This window comes from Pituophis catenifer, unplaced genomic scaffold (assembly GCF_029215685.1).
Source record: "Pituophis catenifer annectens isolate HBS135680 unplaced genomic scaffold, rPitCat1.0.hap2 SCAF_1, whole genome shotgun sequence".
Classification (NCBI taxonomy): Eukaryota; Metazoa; Chordata; class Lepidosauria; order Squamata; family Colubridae; genus Pituophis; species Pituophis catenifer.
Genome location: NW_027256881.1, coordinates 330,654,328 through 330,668,022, shown reverse-complemented (window position 1 = coordinate 330,668,022; position 13,695 = coordinate 330,654,328). Strand labels below are relative to the sequence as shown.

The window sequence follows — 13,695 nt, the reverse complement described above, 5'->3', positions numbered from 1 at the left end:
CCAGAATTCCCCAGCTAACCAATCCTAAAAAAGTAATCTTAAAACTCTGGCACTGTTGACATTGGTGAGGAGAGTCACCACCTTGCATCATAATCTTATTCCCCAAAATTAAATGTGCCCCAAAGTTTGCCCACTTTGTCTAACAAACTCTTTAAAATGTTTTAAACCAGTGTCTTTCAACCTCAGCAATTTTAAGAAATTGTGGACTGTGGAATCCTGAGAGTTGAAGTCCACAATCTTAAGATAGTTGAAATTGAAAAAATCTACTTTAAATCATTGAAATGGGGAGTCAGAAGAAATATTGCAAATCAACTCCAAAGAATATGAATTCTCTCCATGAGATTTGAAACATTTTAAAGTTCCTGGTGGCTAATATGCTTTTAATTAATCTTTCTTGATTTACAGCAAAGTTCAAACACAGATAAGGAGTTGACTGGCTTGTGTGAATCACCTCCTCAAACATATTTGATCTAATCAAACTGGGATATAGGTTGATCTCTGGGGGTGCAAAGTTTGGAGTGAGCTTTCCAACTTGTGAGAAAGGGACTTGTGGTCAAACAAGCCGCTTGAAAGAAGAAGTGTAATTTTTTCAAGGCACAAATATTGCTCTTGTAACACTCTCTGTATATTACACCACTACATAAACCCCAAGCTGCGTTTGATGTCTTTGTGCCCTGTAGTTGGTGAAAGAGGAGGAGGAGCTGAAACAATTGCAGTAATCGGAATGATCATTTTAGCATATCTTTCATACTTTCTGGAAGGGATTGTGCAATGCTTTCTTTCTGCAGTGAAAACACAGGGCCTCCCGCCCACCATCAAAAACCAGCAAAATCTCTTCTCTAGGTAGTATTTTCAAGAGGGAAATCTACTTTTGTTTTGCCACTTTAAAGAAATGACAGGATTACATTGTTGAGAGCAGAGGGGTTATTTCTGCAGCTACTTTAAATAACTTCCCAGTCATTTTCTGCAAGTGTGTAATTGAAGTGCTAATTTTAGCAATGTTGTGTACAACAGCCCATCCCTCCATGCAAATTTTAAACTTGTTTTCCTTTTCTATCTTTACCAGTTAACCATTTAAGTATTGGGGACGTTAATTAAGGAGATCTGACCTAGGAATGACTAAACCGAGAAAGATTTTTGCGGTTATGGTGGAACGTTCAGTGGAAATGTCAACCCAAATGCAGTAGCTGTGAGTGGGGGGGGAGGCAAATTTCGCATCGGTGTAATTATGGAACTAGAAGTGCCAATACGGCATTGTAGTACAAACATACTTGGAATATTGTGTAGAAACATCCTCTCGAGGAGATTGCAGAAATAGCAAAAAGTGGCAATCAAAATGTTCAGGGATATTGCAGTTTCCTTATGAGAAAATATGATGTAATTTGGAGCGTTTTGGTTTTGTTTTTTTAAAAAAAAAAAAAGGTGGGGGGTGAAGAAGGAATTTATAAAATTATATGCACTGTAGATAAAATGGGTAAAGAGCTATTTTACCCCTCTCAGATTTGAAACCCTGGATTGGGAAATTATAGTCTACTTGGCCACGGATTCAAATAGCGTAAAAGAGAAATTCAACAGATATTCAACCAGTCAGGATGCCTTATCCCTGGGATCAGAGAAGACCATGTTGCTGAATTTAAACGTTTGGGTAGTAAATAGCAGCCGGAAGTTGTTTTTAAGACCCTGTTCTGTTCTGATTGGCCATGGGATGGAATAGGAGACATGACTAAATCTGTTGATAGGATCTAATTCTACTCAGTATAATCTTTAGTTTGGCTGTAGAACCACTGAGTGGGATATCAGGAAGATCTTCAGGCATAGTAGTGAGGAGTTTCATATACAGTGGACTAGACCTTTCCCAACCTGGTGTCCTTTAATTGACCTGTAACTCCTAACATTCCCAGCCCAGCATTACAACCTGGCTTTGATAGGACAACATATCCAACTCACCAGGGCAGCAAAGAATCAATAAGTTGGTCGAACCCCATTCTTTTGGATCCTGAAATAATTTTACCTAAAGCTGCCAAATCTAGACAGCAAAAAGCTGGAATAACACCAGATGGTAGCAGAGAGCTACAGAACCTCTTTTTGCTGCCACCTTGTAGTCATCTGGGTTTTTGCAGCCCAGATCTAGTAGTCCGATTTTACCTCTTTAACTGTTTCCTATGTTGAGATAGATGATGATTTGTGTAATCTTATGCACGTTGGGACATTCCATCTCAACAAGCATAATGGCGATGGAGCTCAGAAAAGATAGCTAGAAATATGACCAGAAATCTGTGTCTGCAATGGTTTTGTTTTAGGGGAAAAATATGGAGAAAAGGAGGGCAAATTGAAGGCTTATAGAATTATGAGAAAAGTTCATAAAGATTCCACTTTCTTCTAATAGTAGGACTTGAAGCATTGTATAAATGGTTTTAGTACCTTATTTATTCAGTTTGATTTGTGTGGCCATCCACTTGCTATGCAACTTTGGGTAACTAACATCCAGTTAAGAAACAGATTAAAACCCATGAGCTCTAAGAATTGGGGCTTGTTTTAAAGGTGTATCTTTACAACCTACTTATGAAGAAGCCTTCTCCACAAATTTATCCTGCCACCCAGCATTTGAGAGCAAATACAGTGAAAAGATCGTGCATTAAAAATCCATAATTACTGAAAAGCAGTGTTTACCTTCCAAAGTTTAAAAACAAAAAAACAAAAACCCCAACAAGCAAAACCGCCCACAGGTTTACTGCTGGCACAATTGTATCTACATCTGGAAGAGATTTGAGGGTGCTACCAAAATAGCTATCAAGTAAACTAAAAATGAGACTCAAATTATAGCCTTGATTGCTTTTGAACTCGAGAGTTTTGCTACTGAGCTCTGTCCTATGGTGCAGCTGAGACATTGGTAGAACCACAAAGCAGCTTTAAGGCTAGTCTGGTTCACCCTGTCACTTGACTCTCAGCAAATGTCTTTTAAAAAAGGGCGAAAGACACATAAATGCAAATGCTTTATTTTAGAAAAGGTCTTTTTTTTAACAACTTTTCAGAAAACATTTATTTAAAACAAAAGAATAGGCAGAGGGGAAATAAAACCTATTTTATCTCCTGTTTATAGTCAACTTCAGTATAGAACTATTTACAATATTTATACAATTCCGGTCCAAAGACAAGTTTATTTACAGGACCTGTAACCCAGTAGTTCTAGTATAGTTTAAGGCACCTTGGGTGCACACTTTTGAGTGTACGGCATAGATTTGGCATGTTCTCAATGAGAACCTCCTGTCTCAGAAAATAAGTTTTTTTTAGGTTGCAGTAAACCTCTTACAGTCCTCAAATACAGCTTATGTTTGGGGCATGGTCAGTTATTTACATATAGCCACCCCTTTGTCTCTTCTCTGTCATCAGCCATTCAGTTGTTTTCAACCCTCGGCCAGAAGTGATCTATGGATCACTTTGTTTTGCACTGCATTCTTCAGGTCTGCCATGGCCATCTCAGGCATCTTTTATAGTAGCCAGCCAGCAGGTGCTGGGGCAGCCTCCTCCTTTTTTTCTGCCGATCACTCTCAGCGCAATTGACTTTTCGAGTGAGTCAGCTCTGATGACCAAAGTATGACAGCCTCGATTTTGGCTTCAAGTAATATTTTTGGTGAGGGTTGGTCAAGGACTTTGGGTTTGTTTGTTTTTTGTTTTTTGGTATTTTTGTGCGCATGGGATGCATAATAGTCACCTCCAGCACCACAGTTTAAAAACGTCCATACTTTTATCTGCCTTTTTTTTTTTTGGGAGTCCAGATTTCACAGCCATAAATAGCAAATTGTAAAAATTATTGGGTTAACTAATCTAAATTTGCTTGTGAGGCTGAATATGTACTCGTCCACTTGTTATTCATGGCAGACATTGCAGTTCTTCCAGGTGCTATAGTTGCCTTCGGATCTCAGGGCTGCAGTCACCCAGTTTGGTCTCTTCTCCATCCTATAAATAAGTCCCGTTCTTCCATGACAAAAGAACAGTCAGTCAGGTTCTTGGCCTCTTCAGGAAGCACTGGAACGGCTGGCTTCCTCGGGTCAGGGTTCACTCCAAGTCTTTTCTCTGTGTAGACAGACATAGTAGTACCAGCTACAAGATTTCCCCCCCATCCCCAGAGTTCTTCAGGTCACATCACAGGCGTGAGAAAGCTACATGTGTCTCTTCATGTGCAATGCCAGATGGTCAGAACGGGAGAAGGTCCGGTCACACAGATGGCACTCAAATGGACGATGCCCAGTATGTTTCCGATAATGGCGGGTCAGTTCATCTGAGCGAGCAAACTTCCATCCGCACCCTTCCCAGTTGCAGTGATAGGGTTTCTCACCTGTTTGGGGAGAAGAGAAAAAAAAAATATTGATATGTGCCAGGCCAAAAGCGACCACCAGTGTTCCTTCTGAACGGATCTCTCTTTTTACTTTATTAAACTTATATGCCTTACAAATGTATCTACCTTGCTCTTTATCCTAAGTAGGAAAGGCTGTCAAAGCATCCTTTCTGTAAAAGTCAAAAGTCCCTGTGGCTTTCTGACAGCTATATACTTCACACCTGTCTATTGTGATGTGCTCTCTCCTGCCCTGTCCTCCCATAGGGCAAGTGAAATACCCATTATGACCTCAGCTGTACCAGCATAACTAAGCCTCCCTCGGTGTCCACCTCCCCACCTCTCCAGAATTGTGTGCAAACCTCAGGAGGAGATGGGGTGGGAGGGGAAAGCGTGTTTAGCAGGGGCTCCTCTGAAACTTCCCACTTGAAAAGTGAGCTGCAGCTTCCACTAAGCCTACCAGCTTCATGGAATAATGTGTGGCCAAACTACTTCTTACTCCCTTCGGTTCAAATCCGCCTTCCCTTCTTTCCTCCTATGAAGCAATAAAACGATGCTTACCTGTGTGAGTTCGAAGATGTGCCTTCAGATGGGAGCTCTTGGTGTAGGTTTTTCCACAGCCAGCGTAAGTGCAAGTGTGCGTGGCGCTCCGTTTGCGGGACGAAGAGCGGCGTCCCCTCTTCGTTTTGGTTTCCAGCATTTCCAGGGGTGAGGCAGGTGGAGTGAGAAGGGTCCTGGAGGCCGAGGCCTGACAGGGGAGGCTCTCGTCAAAGAGTCCATAAGGGGAGGGTCTCTGGGGGTACTGAGGCTGTGGAAAGGCTGGGTGGTAGCCCTGCTGGGAGAGAGGCATCAACTGTCCGTGGCGCTTGGTGGCCATCAGCAGGTCGTCAGGGCTCATGGGGGGGGTCTCTGCACAAGGCAGCTGGGGAGAGCCAGACAGCATACAGGGGGCTGGCGTGTTCTCCCGCTTGATGTTGGGGCAAACGTGGGAGCCCAGGCCTGGCAGAGGCTCGTAAGTGTCCACTTCGGGCTCCGGTTTAACATTGTCCACGAAGGGACCAAAGTCCACGAAGAAACGCCCGTGGGCGTAATTCCCTCCTTCCAGGTCGGAGGGTTCCGATTCGGAAGGGAAAACGGGGCTGTAGGGAGTAGGCGTGCGAGTGTCTAACGGACTGTAGTATCCAGCCGCCGAATTGATGCCGAAATAATCGTCCGGTCTGGCGTAATCTCCCCGAGGCATGTCCGAGAGGAGGCTGTTGTCGCTGCTGCCCATGGAGAGGACCAGATCCAAGACGGTGCTCAGCTCTTCGTCCCTGATCGGGGCGACACCCTCCATCCTCGACCTCAGGTCCGGCAAAGGGCAGTGGCTGAGCGGCATCGCAGCTTCCAAGCCGCAGGACCATTGCTGGAGAGGAGAGCAGAAGCGGACGCGTTAGTAGGCGCTGACCCAGCCGGCCGGCCGGCGGGACCCTGCTCGCCCGCCCTCCGCTGCACCTCGCGGGGGAGACAGACCCCTCTGCGTGCGGAAGCATCTTCGTCCCACACCCGCTTTGATTGACCTGAGACCTTGGCCTGGCCCGGGGAGGGGTCGGGATCCTCCCCCCTCCAGCACCCCTGGATGTGTTTCCAGGTAGCCTCACAAAAGAGAGACGGAGAACAGAGGGCGCCTTCCCACGAATCCCCCGGGCAAAGAGCCGGAGCTCCTGCGAGAGCGACCGGCGAAGGGAGTCCCTCCGAGTTCAGCGGAGCCACTTCTCAAGGTTTGATCGGGGGACACCAGGGTCGAAGCTTCCACGCTGGCCCGTTTCCCGTCTCCGGGGGGGGGGCAAGCAAGCGTGCCTCTGAGCATGTGCAGAGAGCGCCATTTTTCCCCCTCCCCACCGTCTCCGGGACACTCACTTGGGAAGCCGGGCGGCTGTCCTTGCGGAAAGAGGCGAACGAAGGCAAGCTGGAGGCCGGCAACGCCATGTCTGCCTCGGGGTTGCCCCGATCTCTTCTCTGCAGCGCTGTGGAAGGCCTGGCCGGCGGCGGAGAGCTTTTAAGACGCGCCGAGCAAGAGCGCAGGCCAATGGCGCTAACGGAGGAAATGCGTCTCCGGATCGGGGGGGGGCCGCTCGGGGGACGTACAGTTATCGTTCCTGCCTGGCCGAGCGGGCCTAAATTTAGCTCCCCTATAAAAGGAGAGCCGCCAGAGCGAGTCCGGAGCGGAGGAAGGCGCTCTGGTTGCCGCGGCCGCTGATCTTCGGGGCGCGGAGAGCTAACGGCCGGCTTAGCCGGACTGTTTCCCGGCGGGCGAGCCAAAGGCTCGAGCTGCGCGGGTCTGGCGTTCTTCACGCGACGGAAACGCTCGCCGCCCAGGTTGCCTGGGCCCTTAGATGGTCTTTGGCGCGAGTTTTCCATGTCGTTAAGTCAAGACACCCAAACGAAAGGCAAAAAGTTTCTCCGAGCTTGTGCGAAGCAACACCGCTCCCACTCTCCTCAAAAGCATCGGATGCCTCACGCCGGCGCGGCGGGGACATTTATACCCATTATCCCTCTGATCTCCCCGGCAACCGCCTTAACCTTCATTTTGACGTTGGGGGAGACAAAAGGTGACGATTTGGGACCCCAAGAGACGTAACTGAGGGGTCCCCCCGATACATCACGGCGGTTATTGCCTTTGGCGCGTCGCCTCCCGTGTTATTAGAGGGAGCCCAGCAGTCCCTGAGGAGGCTAATCCGGAGCAATAAGGCAGAAAGCTTGTGGACGCGGAGTTGTAGTTAATCTGGATTTGCCAAACCGCGACCTCTTTTTACCAATAAAGGAGGCTATTTGTAGGACTGGGGATTGAAATGAGCTGCAAATGTCAACAACGAACTACAAATATTCTTGTTTATTGGTACCCACATATGGCCGTCAAACGCTTCGGACAGCACGCAAATGAGGGTGGGGGTGGGGGTGGGAAAAATCACTTTCCAAGGCTGAGGGAAAAAGTCTGAACTCAAGCCGGTTTGCTGGTTCCATCTCTTCCCGAAACAGTCCAAAAAAGAATCCTGAATAAAGAAAGGAGAAATTTCCCCGGATTCTCTTTTGCTTAGAGACCGGGCATTTGCCGAGCGTTTGGCAAAGTTCGCACGTCGCCCTAAACCACCATTATGGTTTGCTGATGAACTTTAGGGCAGGGGTGTCCAACCTTGGCAACTTTAAGCCTGGAGGACTTCAACTCCCAGAATTCCCCAGCCAGCTTTGCTGGCTGGGGAATTCTGGGAATTGAAGTCCTCTAGGCTTAAAGTTGCCAAGGTTGGACACCCCTGCTTTAGGGCATTGGGTAAACGGGATCGGCTTCGATGGACCAGAGCGGGGATGACGGCGCAGCGTAACGTCTGAACTCGGCCACTCGTGTGATTTAAGAACGATGTATGAAGCTCAGCTAAAATCCTGGAAGGTCCCGGCTGCGAGGCAGGGCAAAGAGCAACCTGCCCCCACCTCCCACAACCAGGTCCTATTGCAACGAGGAATGAGAACATGAACAACCAACAATTAGATAATATTTATCTAACCCTTCGCCCGCCCGCCTGCTTTTACTCTCAAGGGGGAAGAAAAGCCCTCCGCGCTTCAGATGGGGCTCGAGGGGGCTCCAAACGGCTGGATCGGGCTGCTGAAATGAAGCTGCTGGGGAGGGGGGGGGCAAGCGATGATTCAGTGGGGAGAGGAATCCCGGCCAGTGGGTCTCTTGGAAGGGGCTTGTCCTTCACTTCTTTCCTATAAGCCAGATATCCTTACCGCCCCTCTTGTCCGCCGAGGTATTTCTCAGCTATGGGTCAGAACAACGGAATGTTAATTATGGGGCTGGATTTTTTTTTTTTGACTGGATTTGCAAAGGCTTGCAAAAAACACACACACAAAAAAAGGAAAGTTTTGTTTTGGTTTTTTTCCCAGGCTCCAAAACAATTGGAGAAAACGAAAATTAGCGAGGCGGCATATAAACAAAACAACGGGGAGGTGATTGTGATTCGATGGAGATGTCACGGTCGTATCAGGATGCGAAGGGAGGCGAACTTGGGGGGGGGAAGGAGGAGGAGGAGGAGGGACAGTGAATAGTCCCCTCCTCGCTTCCAGCTCCTCGAAGTTGCTGCTGCGGCGGCGGCGGTTGAGCTCCTCGGAGGCTCCCTACGCGGGATGCCACGCCACGACCGCTATTAATTCTTGGCCCCCGCAAGATCCAGTCTACAAATTCAAATTTCAGATCCAGAAACGATTTTACCAGCGCGCCAAAGGGGTGCGGACTGAAAGGGGGAGTACGTCAAAATCTGACGCGGGGTGAGGGTGGTGGGAGTTGGAAGAGAGGAAAGAAGTGATTGGAGCGGGGAAAGCCTATCTGTAAAACTAAAATCTCCGCAGAGCTCAATCCAGAGCCGAAATCTATGCCTGGGAGCTGAAATGGGGATATTCCGTTATCTCCTCTCGTTTTCAAGCTTGAGGACTTTTGGAAACGGGGAGACGGCGAGGCTTTAGTTTTGTCCTGGAGCAAGCAGGTGGTTATATTTTCAAACCAGAGATAGTCGTGGGGGTGGGGGGGAAACTAGCCCTGGGACTTCTCGGACTTGAACCATAGCCGCACCGGGATCAGAGGTTACCTGAAAGGGCATCTAGTCGAACCCCTCTTGCCGAGGCGGGGAAAAAAATGCTGCCACCGATTTTCAAGGCTCTGTTGACTCTCCGTCTCCCACAGTCCAAGGTGCATAAGCAGCAGGGTGAAATAACGGGATCGTATCACTTCCCAAGGCTGAGGGGGAAAGGGGGCTCCTGCGCGTTCCCATTTCGATCAGAGCATTGGACACGACACGTGTTTCCTCCCCCCTCCCCCCCACACATCCATCTCTATATTAGTGGGGTGAGCCTGTATTGGTCACTAACAGAATTGCTCCTCTTGTTTGCTTCTAAAGCCCCCCCCCGTGTCAAAGGCTATGTCTGCATTCTCTCTCGCCCGCATTTCAGTAACAAGAGTTGGAAGGGACCTTGGAGGTCATCTAGCCCAACCCCCTGCTCACGCAGGAGACCTATACTCGGGATTCGAACCGCCGACCTTTCTGATCGACGAGCTCAGCGTCTTAGCCACTGAGCCACCTAGTCAAGCCATCTTTCCAAGATGCTCCTCCCCTCCGCCCTCCAGGGAAGGGATTGGGTGGGGGGGGTCTCCTTTTTCTCCCCTTCCCTAAACGAACGGGGTCTCACCCCCCTCCCTCCGTCCCGGAACGATGCGTGTGTGTGTGTGTGTGTGTGTGTGTGTGTGTGTGTGTGTGTTTGTGTGCGCAGCGCCTAGGGCAGATGTGGGGTTTTCCGAAGCTTCCGCGAGATTCCTCCACGTTGCCCGTCCGCTGTTTTTCCCGAACTCCACGTTGCAAATCCCCGCGGCTCCTGACTCCGCGAAAACATTGTCTCCATGGCAACGGTCAACTCCTCCGCCGCCGCCGCCCGCGGGAGTGAACTTGCACCACGGTGATGTCAGGCTGGCGTGGAAGAAGAGTTCACTGGCGAGCGCGGATTGCCTTCAGGCGGAGACGCCTGGTTACCTAGTACACAAAGCGTGGTGAGTCATGCCTTGATAATTTCACACTTGTGTAATTTCTTGCGATGGATGCTGGTGGGAAAAAAAAAATCCCCTCTCCTCTCTCAAGCAAACATGATTTGGGGGGTGGGGGGGGTAGTAGTGAAGATTCGTTCTCCGAACTTGTGGGTTGGTTTAACGAACGTTTCATTACCTGGTTAGGTAACATCTTCAGAGGAGTTTTAGGGCAGGGGTCTCCAACCTTGGGAACTTTAAGCCTGGCGGACTTCAACTCCCAGAATTCCCCAGCCAGCTGAAACATTCGTTAAACCAACCCACAAGTTCGGAGAACGAACCTTTACCCTCATCTTACACCCGAGCTACAGATGTTTGCCACTATTGCAAAACACGGTTTTAGCTCCTCTGCAAAAGCTGCAGCTACTAAATGTCAGAAGCAAAGTCTTTCCGGTGCAAAAAAAAAAAAGTCCCTTCCCCATCAACTCAAAATAACATTATTTTTGTGTTTGCTATATATATATATATATCTTATCTATCTCTTGCCTTTCTGTTGGATGCACAGAGCAGGTAGCAGGCATGGTATCCAGTGGTATGCTTCTCATTATTGTCGTCATCAACAGGAACCCTGTAAGCTAGGTTGAGTTGCGATTGACTAACCTGGGGACATCTAGAGATGTTCCTGCACTGACCCTGTTGGTTTCCTATAAGGAAAATACATATAAAAAGCTGTATAGATGGCACCTCCCTCCGGCTAGATTATCAAAGATGTTCCCGGGAACGTCCCCGGTTTGTTAGAAATGCAATGCCGCTATGGGAACTTATTTTCATATCTGGTGGACCTGTCCCCGAGTAAGAGAATATTGGGCCAGAATTCAAAAATGGATTTTAGAAATCATAGGATGTAAGATAAAATTGAACCCGGAAACATTTTTACTAGGCATGAAACCAGAGAACTTAAACAAATCTAATTGGTATCTCGCTCTCCACATCATCATTGCAGCCAGGATCTCGTTTGCGCAAGAATGGAAATCCAAAAATATTCCATCGGAGGCTATGTTAACCGCAAAGATCATGGATTGTGCAGAGGCAAACAAGCTTACCGGACTCTTGTGAGATAGACAAGAATCAGAGCTATATATTAGTTGGGACTGGTGGTATGCTTGGCTGCAAAAAAGAAATCTGAAGAAGAATGTAAAATAATAATCTTAGTGTGACTGGGGGTGAATATTTATAGGAATATTGCATGGCAGTTGAGAATTCTTTCTTCTGGATAATCTTTTCTTTTTTTGATGATTTGGTTTAATGGAGGTTTGTACTATTTCTAGGCGAAAACTGATACCTTAAAACTCTATATGTATTATATTACTCTCTGCAATTCTATTCATATTGCTATATTTTTTTTCTGTAATTTTTAATAAGTTTCAATAAAAAAAAAAATTTTTTTTTAAAAAATAGAGATGTTCCTGCAGAGATGACTCCAATCTGGATTCCTGCCTACAGAAAAGTCTCTACTAAAAGAATGAATGACCCATTTTACATATGACAGGCAACTTGACATCCTTATATTTCAAGGCCATCAGCAAAACTCCTTTTATTTTATTTTTTGCAATCCCTAGGATTGTCCCTAATTTCCATGTCCTGCTTTTTTAAAACGGTAAACACATGGCCGCTAAAGGATACATCTGGAAATAGTTTTATAAGACACTTGCCTTCCAGTCAGTCTTGACTCCTGGCAACTATCTGGACAAGTCCTGCAGTTTTGTTGGCAACGTTTTCAATAAGTGACTTGCTCTTGCCACCTTCTTAGGGTTGAGAAAGAATGGCTGGCCCAAAGACACACAATTGCACTCCATGCCTTAGGCAGGGTTAGAACTCAGGTTTCTCCTGGCTCCTAGTTCACAACTTTAACCATTAGACCAGTGTCTTCAATCCTGGGAGTTGAAGTCCAGACATCTCCAAGTTTGAAAAAAACACTGCATTACACCAAATTGGTTCTCTAAAGAGGGGGAAGGGAAGGGGAGAGAAAGGAGAAAGGATAAAGGGGAGAAGGAGGAGAGAGGAGAGGAGAGGAGAAGAAAAAGGAAAGGGAAAGGGAAAGGAAAGGTTTCAATTACACTATTGGAGTCCTATCTCTTTTGCCTGATTGCCCCCCACTGTGATGGCCTTCCCTTTTCCAAACCAATTTCATCTCTACATTACACTAACCGGAGCTTGAAAAGGCCAGCAAAGAAACACCAAAGCTACATTAGAGAGCTTCCTGCATGATATGTTTGGAGGGAAGCAGGAGGATCATGGAAGGAGCTTCACAATCACATTTTTCTCAATTGTTTATTTATTTATGTTATATACCAGCTCTTCATTCCAAAGGTGGCACAACGAGAAAGACAAAAAGCAAAGCGAAACCCGACAACCTAAATTGAAAGCATACAGCTGTTCCTCGACTTATCATCACAATTAACGCCAGTTCATTCTGGTCATAAATCATGACAGTCGTAAAGCAGGTCATCCTGTGACTGATCCAATTTTATGGTCCTTTTCGTGGTGATCATTAAGCAAACCCATTGCTAATAAAGGAGAATATTTTTGTAGCTCAGGGTTGACATGAGGGGTCCTTGGTGCTCTCTGGGCTTGCCTGTTTTCTTGCAGACGTTTCATTACCCAACTAGGTAACATTATCAGGGCTAGTGCTAGCGCTACAACATGCTCCAACACTGGAAGTTTTTAAGAAGAGACTGGACAAGCATTTCTCTGAAATGGTACTGGGTTTCCTGCCTGAGCATGGGATTGGACTAGAAGACTTCCAAGGTCCCTTCCAACTCTGTTACTCTGAGATAATTCCTTCTGGTATTTGCTTCATTGGATGGCCCATAAGCCACAACAGCCCCTTCACATAGCTGTTATATGTCTACATAGCTAATGTCAACCGTTGTTGGTGTCTTCATGTTGGCAGCCTTTGGAAGGTTCCTGATAATCCCTATGCACCTTACTTTAAAAGTCTGAGGCCTACTCCCACATTCGTCAAGACCATAATTAAGAGCAGATCCCATGGCTTTAACATTAGTCACTTTTTTCCTTCTCCCTTCTTGTTTTTTTGCCTTTGTTTACCATCTTTCCCAATGAAGAATTCTGGAGAATTCAGTTGTTTGCACTCTGTCTGTATTCTGAGTTGGCCTAATAGAAGTGTTATGGGTCTTTGCTTTTTCTAACGTTTTATATAAATGTTTCAGCCGTCCTGTTTTAAACACCACCATGGTGGTCAGCAGCCAGATGCTTTAAGAAGCTTGCAAGCCAAGTAATAAAGACTCTGTCTTTCCCCCCCCCTCCGTGTCTTCAGCATTTGATTTTCAGAGCCGTGTTGTCTTTGTATATTTTATTTTTATTTATATACCCCCTTTATTATTTTTATAAGCAATTCAAGGTGGCGAACACACACAATACTTCTTCTGCCTCCTATTTTTCCCACAAGAAGAACCCTGTGGGGTTGGGTGGGCTAAGAAAAAGTGACTGACCCAAAGTCCCAAAGCTGGCTTTCATATCTAAGGCAGGACTACAACTCACAGTCACCTGGTGATTGATCCAAAGTCACCCAACCAGCTTTCATATCTGAGGCAGGACTAAAACTCACCATTGCCTGGTGATTGGTCCAAAGTCACCCAACCAGCTTTCATATCTGAGGCAGGACTAAAACTCACCATTGCCTGGTGATTGGTCCAAAGTCATCCAACCAGCTTTCATATCTAAGGCAGGACTACAACTCACAGTCACCTGGTGATTGACCCCAAGTCACCCAACCGGCTTTCATATCTGAGGCAGGACT

At 46.8% G+C, this 13,695-nt stretch overlaps 1 protein-coding gene across 1 annotated transcript; it reads right to left on the bottom strand.

Moving 5' to 3' along the window:
- Positions 1-3,063: 3,063 nt before the first annotated feature.
- Positions 3,064-6,733, bottom strand: KLF2 (KLF transcription factor 2). Its single transcript, XM_070931725.1, has 3 exons — positions 6,233-6,733; positions 4,895-5,738; positions 3,064-4,336 (listed from the first exon to the last, which is right to left on the bottom strand). Exons 1-3 carry the CDS (start codon positions 6,731-6,733, stop codon positions 4,161-4,163), a joined length of 1,521 nt encoding a protein of 506 aa, XP_070787826.1. The 3' UTR covers positions 3,064-4,160.
- Between the last annotated feature and the right edge of the window lie 6,962 nt (positions 6,734-13,695).